The following is a 9,453-nucleotide window of genomic DNA, read 5'->3' as shown; positions in this document are numbered from 1 at the left end:
TTCACCATCACGGAGACATACAATTTCTTCCAAATATCCATTCACACTGGTTATTGCCCAAGTGATTCCTTCTGATGCAGGTAAGTTAAAGCCAACTTTATTTTAAAAAGCAATAAGTGAAAAGTTCTTGTACATTTTAAATATTGCAGTATGACATTTAGGCAAGTTTATAACTTAACCTTGCATGTGGTCCTTTATTTTTTCCACACACATTTTCGTTCATTAGAATATTAAGAATACTTGATCACATTTTCTAATTTCAAATGTGCTTGTAGGTGTGTAGAACAAATTCATCTGAATTTGAGAACTGAAAAAAAAAACTTAAAGTGATGCATCACCTACAACTGTGCAAAAATAGAAATATTTGCTATATTAATCTATGAGACAGGAACACTATCACACTGTGACATGGCTGTATTAAATTAGTTCTTTTAAAGTGTTTTAACTTGTTTCACTTATGACCTCATGAAGACACAAGAAGAGCAACACTGCAGAATTAATTGTTGGTACAAGTAAATTAAGGGATTACAGGCATACCACAACATTCTTGTAAAAATTCATAATCAGTGATATTATCCTGGAAGAATAGTCAGTTATATGTTGTTGTTAGGATGCAATTTACAGTTATAATCAAAACTGAGTTCAATAAGACACCAAAATTTGTTTCCTTTTATGGCTTTTATGGCTCTAATAAATACATACATCTTTTACATACAACAAACTTTCAGTTTATATAAGACTTTTGGTTCATGCATGTAATTACTAATTATGATTTCCTTCATTTTAGGGACTTATGAATGCACATCAACACGAAATGATATTATTGTCAATCAGAAAAGGGATGTGTTGCCTAGTAACATCAGATCTGCTCCCATTATCAGTGTCAGTCGTACAGTTCTTGCTAAATGTGACCAAGGGAAGAGTGTACCACTTAAGTGCTGTGTCCAGTCCCCTTTCAAACTCAAGTGGTATGAAGGAAATACACCATTACAATCAGGTATGCAGTAAATGATGAAATACACAAATTCCAAATACTCAGAAGCTTAGGACTGTCTTAATAATGTTAATCACAATTCAAAACGTTTGCAGGTTCAACCCTGAACTGCATCACTTATCAATATCCGATGCAAAGCTGCACTCAAGAACAGAAAGCAACATTCACCTGCAAAGTTGACAATCCGCCGGGTTATGAAGAAAAAACAGTGTTGACTGTTTTTCTCAGTCGTAAGAGCAGAGTGAAATTTTGTTAAATTCATGCTGTTTTATTAGCATTTTGACTTGCATGTTTTTAAATTTTTAGCTATTATCTGTAAGGATGCTGAGTATGGAGAAGGAAGAGTAGATGACATAAAGGAAGGAAACTGTGAAGAAGGACAAACAGGAACCAAGACTGCAGTTTGTTTGGCTTCAGGAACCTGGAAACTTGTGAAAGACACCTGCATTATAACCATAATCAAAGATTTGCTAACTGAGTCAGTGGTAGGTAGTTTCCATTTTACAAATGTTGTGGATCCCAGAATCTAGTGATGACTTAGAATCATGTCTATGTTTCATTTACATTTATAGTATGTGGAGACCTCATATATTCATGCATATTGACCAAGATGCTTTCCAGAGTAAAAACAAATACAGAACACAATGAAACAGAAACAGAAGCAGTGCTCATAAAAACACTAAAAAAATACAACAAGGTTAAAAGTGGTCAAACTTCAAAAGCCTGTTTAAAGGCATGGGTTTTGTTTGACCTTGAACAAAAACAGATCAGAGAATGTCTTGCAACTCATAGGGAAGACTATGCTAGACTGTTGGGCCAGCAACTGAAAAGGACTAATGGCTTCCACCTATGGAGGCCCCTCCAGCAGATATTTACTGGCTGACCATAAAGTGCTGCTGGGCTGAAGGGTTTTCTAAAGTGGTGCGAGAACATTCAGTGCTTTAAAAACAAGTTCCAGCAATTTAAGTTGTATCCTGAGCTGAACTGGTGGATAGGAGTTATATATTTTTGTTTACACAAGTTAGTCAACAAGCTAATGGCAGAGTTTTGGACAAGCAGATGGAAAACTGCTTGATACAGTCATATAAAATATTACAATAATCAAACATCGAGCTAACAAAGGCGTGGAGGACCTTCTGCAGGTTACTGTGGCTAAAGAATGTTTTTTTTTTAAAAACATTGAAAAAAGGTTATTTTCCCAACAGAATCAACCTCTTTGTCAAGTTTGAAGTTACGGTCGAGTTTCACTACTAGATTGTTTTACCACTCTGTTGAAGTGGAGGGTGAAAGATCCAGACTGAGTGGAATGACAACTTACCGGAAGCATCAAACAAAGTCCTTCTGGTTTTGCCTCTCTCTCTCTCTCTCTCTCTCTCTCTCTCTCTCTATTTATCAAACATGGTATACAAAGCATGGAATCAGACTATAATACATCATATGATACCTGTGTGTTGAGGTCTATGGTTGTGCCATTTTTGCAATATGTACATGTTTTTTATAGACCTTATGAAGTTTTAATTTTAAGTCTAAGACTAAGACCAGTACAACCAGACAGTTGTCTTTGTCTAAGCTTAGTGCATGCATATGTGTATTTTTGCATGTAAACAAAAAATAGCACAAGTATAAACTTAAACTCAGAGATATCTTAATTTGATGTATTTTAGTCTGATTTTATGATTTGCAGTGGAGGACCTGAACTTGACCTAGTTTCAGGAGGTTTTCCACTGGAGGACCTCTAACTGGTTCTGCTTTAGTCCACCCCTGCCACATTTATCTCCATTAGCAGATCTGGCGCTGCTCTATGTGGCTGTTCTCAGTTTTTCATACCTATTTCAGGAGTAGTACTAGCCCCACCCAGCCAAGTAATGTACAGAAGCCATTTGATTGACACCTGACCATTTGATTGACAAGTTGATTGGCTTGTGATTACCTTACTGGAAACCCCAAACAACATTACTCATATAGTTTAGTTGTGGGCAGGTGAACATGCTGTCTACTATCGCAGAGCTCCTCAGTCTGGAGGAACAATTATGAGTTTAATCATAAGCAGAGCCAAAAACGCGTGTTAAGTTTTGTAGCTGAATGACGTGATATAGCAGCTCTGCTAGCAGTTCATCGCTTTGAAAAGCTGACTTCAATAAAAAAGGCAAACGCTGTGGTCAGCTTTCTGATGGAGCTGCAGTTTTGTCCCAACAGTGCAAAACAGCAGAACTACATAATGCCAACTTGGTGTGATGTGACCCTGAACCTCAAGGTTTTTCAATGCTGAATGTCACTCCAAACATTAGTGGAGAGTTGACCCCAGCTGCTGTGCTCACTTCTCACCTATAATCTGTCAAACATTTCCAGCTCTCTTTTTATAACTCAATTTTGTTTTACCAGTAATTAATACAAAGCAGCTTACTGTAGTTCATGGTTGCTCCTCTCAGTTCACACATCTGCCTCTATGTTCATACAAAAACATAAGACGTGAGACCACAGACGATGACCTGGTTACAAAATCGATCCCTATCTTTCAATCTTTTACCACATACATTTCTATAAAACTTATTAACAGTAATCTGTGCTTAGCAACAAAGTCCAACAACCAAACTAACCAACCTAACCAGATCATTCCAGGTGATTTCATCTTTGCTCACATGGGCTGTGGCACTTGAGTACAGACAACAGTGAAAATCTTTCTTTTTGCAACTCAAAGCCACAAAAATGTGACTTTTTGCCTTTCTAGGATAGAACCAATGTTCTCAGCTGGTAGCTTGTAAATGTCTCAGCATTCACATGGTACCTCTTTGCCTTTTCAAATCTGAAGTGGGAGAAGGTCAAGCCTCTTTTCCTCATTCTTGTCATCTTGGTCAGATGGACCTAACAGTGATCTATCTTCCAGGCACTGAACAGTTAATTTTCCCTCCCATGACTGGCTTAACTATCCATTTGGTTAACATTTAAAGGCTTAAGATAATAATTTATCAGACTTTAGGTGACTGGTCAGTTACTACAAATCTGGTTTGCTTCTGCTGAAAAGGAGCTTGTCTGATTCTTAATATTTTTGCATATTTTTGCAGTCTTTGTTTATATTCTCCTCACATTTATTCAGGATCTGAAAAATGAAGAAGTTCCAGAATTTACAGGGAATTTAACTAAAGCTGTCAACGAGAAAGAACAAGAAGTCACTCAGTCACCTGCAACAATCTCTGCCATTGTCAATATATTAAATACCATTGCACAAGTTTCAAATGATGTAAAAGAAGATGTCATGCAGGTACGGTGAATATGCTACATTTTATATATAACAACTTTGTAGCCAAGGTTTGAGGATGTTGTGGATTTTTATAACTTATCTCTTCATCTACAGGATGTACTGGAAACTGTTGATGTCCTCATTAGTGACAATGCAAAAGAATCTTGGAGCTTTCTGAATACAGGTGAAAACCAAAATTCCAGCTCACTATTGCTGTTTTCAATGGAGACAATTTCTGAAAGACTGAATGGTTCATTTACAATAATTACTCAACGGATTCAGCTCAAGAGAACCAAATTCACAGACTCGTTCAATGATGAACTGAACTCCACGGTTACCATAGAAATTCCAGAAACAGGTTTTGACAATACATTTATCACCACTATTCTTTTCTCCTCCTTGAATAATGTTATGCCACCACGGACCTCTGCATTTAACTTCAGCCTTTTTAATGAAACCAGCAATGAAACTTACCCCGAGAATGTCATCAATGCTGCTGTTCTGCTTGTCAAAATAAATGAAGCAGTTCACAATGTCAGCTTAAGCTACAACAAGCTCAATACCACTCTGGAACTGAACCCTCAGTGCGTCTTCTGGAATTTTACTCTCTTAGATAATCTTGGTGCCTGGGATGACAAGGGCTGTAAGTTTGTTTCTGATATAAACGATACCGTGACCTGCACCTGCAACCATCTCACATCGTTCTCAATTCTGATGTCAACTGGCATCCCTGAAAAACTAAGAACATTACTGGATATAATGACATATATCGGAGTTGGAATATCAATGGTCAGCTTAGTTATTTGTCTCATCATTGAAGGAATTGTATGGCGACCCCTTACCAAAAACAGCACTGCCTTTATGCGCCATGTTGCCATTGTTAACACAGCCCTGTCCTTGCTGATTGCTGACATCTGTTTCATCATTGGAGCCGCTATTTCAAAGAACCCCAAAGAAAACCCAGACGAGGACTACAAAGTTCCAGTTGGACCATGCAGTGCAGCAACCTTTTTCATGCACTTTTTCTATCTCGCCATGTTCTTTTGGATGCTCGTTTCAAGCCTGCTGCTCTTGTACCGGTCAGTCATGGTCTTCTCCCAAATGTCCAAATGGACCATGTTCGCCATTGGCTTGACTGTGGGATATGTTTGCCCTCTGATCATTGCTGTTACTACAGTAGCTGCCACTGCACCTGGACGTGGATATGTAAGGGAAGATCAAGCTTGTTGGCTAAACTGGACAAAGACCAAGGCCCTCCTGGCCTTAGTGATCCCTGCCTTGGCCATAGTTGTGTTCAATATTTTGGTCATTCTGGTGGTTTTGTACAAGATGCTCAGAAGACGAAGCACTGGAAACCAAGCCCAGGCAGATGAGAAAAATGCCCTGCTAGTCATTTTAAGATGTGTGGCTATACTGTCTCCATTATTCGGACTGACCTGGTGTTTGGGAATTGGAACCATGGTGGACCCAACAAATGGAGGGATCCATGTTGCTTTTGCTTTCTTCAACTCATTGCAGGTACTTGAATTTAATCAGAAAATGGATTGCAATTTGTTGCTGGCATTTCAGTATTTTTATGTTTTGTTTTTTTTTTTTTTTCATTTTTCCTGTACTCTGTTAATGAGGTAATTTTTGACCTTCCTCAGGGTTTCTTCATTTTAGTGTTTGGGACATTATTCGATGCCAAGGTAGGATGACTTCTTAAAAGTTTTACAATAATTATTTCCTTTGCGTTTTTTTTTTTTACTATGGATATGCATGTACTAGTATTTTCTCCAAATGAAGGGGCAGACAGGTTTTCACACTAATAGCTGTCATGAACACAAAAAAAGAAAAATCTAAATTAGCCATATTTGAATTTAAACTTCATATTAAATGTAAGGATAAGCAGTTTGGATGTGAAGGTGCCTGTCTGAAACATTCATAAATTTTTGATTGTAGAGCTTAGTAAGGCAAGTTGACACTCATCTTACAGTACTCAATACGCGATAGAAGTTTCTAGTGGCCGTTTTTGGTGAAATGAAGTAGACCTTCCAGATGGTCCTTCTCCACAAACTACCACAAACATTTGTGTTTAACTTCCGTAAATTAAACTTAGATGTCCACGTTTTTTAATCTGTTTTTAAACTGGTTTTGTCTCTCATCCAAACTATGTGACTAGTAAATACAAGTTGCTCAAATTTCTACAAAATCTAAGTCACCACAGAAAAGGAAATTAGCTTAGCTTAACAAAAATATCAAAATTAGTTATGTTGTATGCTGGACAGTTCACACACCATTTCCCCCAAACTTATAAGTTTTTTCTTTAACAAATGTATTTATTTTCAGATCCGCTCTCTTGTTTTGCGACAAGTCCCTGCATTAAGCACTACTTCTAATCGCACAAGGGTAAGTTCTAATTTGAAAACTAAAGAACACCAAAATTATAAAAAATCTATAATTTGCTCAGTTTTACATTTTGGATTACTGATATGTCAAAGAGCCTACAATAGACCTGTGATTTCATTAAATATACACAAAGCAAACTTTTAATTTCCACCTATTTCCTGCTGTAGAGCACTAGTGCAGGAACTTCCTCCAGTGGTGCAGAAAACGTCATAAACCGAATTTTTCGGAGAAGGGGTAAGTTGTTCTCATGCTCATTGTGATCCTTTTTGAAATTGAGTTCACTATCATGATTGACATGTTGTTTGTCTTCCAGGGGTGTACCGTGTTTCACCAGTTCCAAACACAAGCAGCAACACTGACTCCTCACAGTCATACAGCAACATCTAAATCAGTTCAAATCATGTCTGCAGATTTACACACAAAATTCCTCATTTTTTGTTGTTAATTTATTTGCAAACGCTGTTTTTAAAGATAGAAAATGTTATGATGCTGCAAATAGTCCATGCTCAGTTCCACAAACTTATGAAGGAAACTGAATTAGTATTTTAACCCAGTGGCACATCTCTTGTTTTTACTACATGTCCCTTTACTGCTGTTTCTGTCTTGATATTGTGAAGCCTACAGTTTCACAGTCAGTGTATGAGAGTTTTTACAGTGCAATGCAGAGAGATGAAAAGAAGGAAAATAATAATTTCCACCCCCCTGAACTTTTCCATTAATGTTACACAAGATCATTTCATGGATGATTGAAATAAAAGTTATATAAAATATGACGACATAAAAACAGTCACATTAGGGATTGTACTTAAAACTAAAGCAAAGATACAATGGTGCCCCTTTAGAACATGGAGCTAAAAATAGTATTTTTAAAAAATGTTGAAGGCTAATTCAAAAGCTGAGTGAAATTTTAATCTCTACAGAAGTTCACATGAAATATGGATATTGGTTTGATTCCTATGCAAAGATGTGGACATTAGATGAGTTTGACATGGGTGATGATTAAGAACATTTTATCAGAAAAGCTGCAGATCCCAAAGGGTTGAAAATAAAACAGTTAATGAAGTGAAAGCTTAATGAACAAAAAACTTGTTCTCTTTTATCCCACACTGAATGCACACAGTATGATCTACTGGGCAGTTGTAGCAAATGTTTGACTCAGTGGCTGCAGTAAATAAAGTTACTTTTCTTGCTTTCAGTTGGATCAGAGTATTTTCCTCAACCTCTTTTTTTATGAAAACTATATAGCGCCTTTTTCTGTAATGCAACTTTTATGAGAAAACTTGCAGAAGAACTTTTCCCATAATATATTAACATGTCCTAATGAAAATGTGTTACAGTTGCATCTGCTTAAAATATTATGTATTTTTTGTGGAATCATAAATTAAACACTTTGAAACAACACAAAGGGCAATATAAAGCGTTTATTTTTAAGTGTGTGTTTTCTGTCATGTCACACAGAAAGGCATCTTTAAAGCTGATATTTCTGTTAGAACTAACAACCCAAGGCACAACTAACCAACTAATCAAAACTATACTATAAATTAGGCCCATCAATTTAATAAGTACTAAAATAACTATTAAATTATGACAGTTTGAACATAATTTTGTTATTTAAAATATCTCTCAAGCGTGTGGGGAAAAATATTCTGAGGTTTAAAAGTTAGTTGCTAGTAATTTGTATCCCAAATTTAAAACTGTCTCTTTCACCTGTTAACCTCATTTTTTAATTACCTATGTTGGTAAAAATTGCTCAATTGTTTTGCTGCAGTAGTTTTTTTTTTTTTTTTGCTGTTGTGTAAATAGTTCACTCCTACATGACCAAATGAATGTTGGCGCTTTCATTACATCAACACAAAGTTATTTACTTATTTTAAGCTTTTGAAGAAAAGTGCCCAAGTTTTACAGACATTCATACTCGGGTTGTTTCCACTCACACATATTTCCGTGATTGTTTCTGTCAGTTTTGGAAAAAGTTGTTTTCATTTTCAACATAAAGCCTGTAAGTGATTCAATCTTTGGCCAATGCTTGTTGTTCATTAACTTTGAGGTCATTTTCTGCTGCAGACTTTTCAGCAATCAACAGAAATCTGTCTTCCAGCAATATATGCAATGGACTGCTTTTGGTTGGTGTTATTTAACTAGAGAACTTACCCTGTCAGGTTTGATGAAGTGTTTTGATTCAGTACTGCAGACTCCTCCTGGCTTTTTAAGATAGATTTTTTCTTTTTGCAACTAAAGTAAACATCAGCGGTTAGAAGGGTTTAATTGCTTTAATGCTGTTAACATTTTTTTATTATTGGGAAGAGTATTTCACCTTCCTAAACAGGTAACACACCTATTTAGGAATAGGTATTTCACCTATACAAATAGGTGAACAAAGGGTAAATGAAAAAAAATAAAATGTAAATTAAAAACTGAAAAAATTATTTTCCAAACTAATACTGATTCTACATAGTTTCAGAGCCTTTTCTTTGTCAAATGAAAATGATTTTATTTCTAAATCCAAGTGAGGTTATGCATAAATTTGGTCAGAACTGTAGAAAGTTACGCATTGTCCTCCTCGGCATGCGGAGAATGAACAAAAGCCGTCACCATCAGGACCTCAACTTGTTGTTGTGCCCGTCTGATTTGCTGAATCATCATCACAGCTGTCAGTGCTTGTAAACCCAAACCAGTCACAATGTGTTTTGGTCAAACAGATGTTCCTCTGAAATGTCTGTTTGATGCTCGTGTTCAAAGGTAAAGTGAAAGGGATCGCTTTTAGGAAGGCAAACAACTTTAAAAGGGAGGTCAAAAACAAAAACAAAAAAACCAATGTAACCTTTCAACCAAA

General features: G+C 36.3%; 1 protein-coding gene across 1 annotated transcript in view; it reads left to right on the top strand.

Moving 5' to 3' along the window:
• LOC103154738 (adhesion G-protein coupled receptor F1-like) overlaps positions 1 to 8,019 on the top strand; it is a 12,608-nt gene extending 4,589 nt beyond the window's left edge. Inside the window, exons 7-16 of the mRNA XM_007576131.2 lie at positions 18 to 80; positions 788 to 997; positions 1,090 to 1,224; positions 1,301 to 1,479; positions 4,089 to 4,253; positions 4,347 to 5,750; positions 5,879 to 5,920; positions 6,561 to 6,620; positions 6,788 to 6,854; positions 6,934 to 8,019. Coding sequence (XP_007576193.2) covers positions 18 to 80; positions 788 to 997; positions 1,090 to 1,224; positions 1,301 to 1,479; positions 4,089 to 4,253; positions 4,347 to 5,750; positions 5,879 to 5,920; positions 6,561 to 6,620; positions 6,788 to 6,854; positions 6,934 to 7,007 — 2,399 coding nt within the window. The 3' untranslated portion in view covers positions 7,008 to 8,019. The remainder of the gene's footprint in view (positions 1 to 17; positions 81 to 787; positions 998 to 1,089; positions 1,225 to 1,300; positions 1,480 to 4,088; positions 4,254 to 4,346; positions 5,751 to 5,878; positions 5,921 to 6,560; positions 6,621 to 6,787; positions 6,855 to 6,933) is intronic.
• The last annotated feature ends 1,434 nt before the right edge of the window (positions 8,020 to 9,453 follow it).

Source organism: Poecilia formosa, unplaced genomic scaffold, assembly GCF_000485575.1.
Source record: "Poecilia formosa unplaced genomic scaffold, Poecilia_formosa-5.1.2 Scaffold398, whole genome shotgun sequence".
Lineage (NCBI taxonomy): Eukaryota > Metazoa > Chordata > Actinopteri > Cyprinodontiformes > Poeciliidae > Poecilia > Poecilia formosa.
This window is presented reverse-complemented; position numbering and strand designations above follow the sequence as displayed.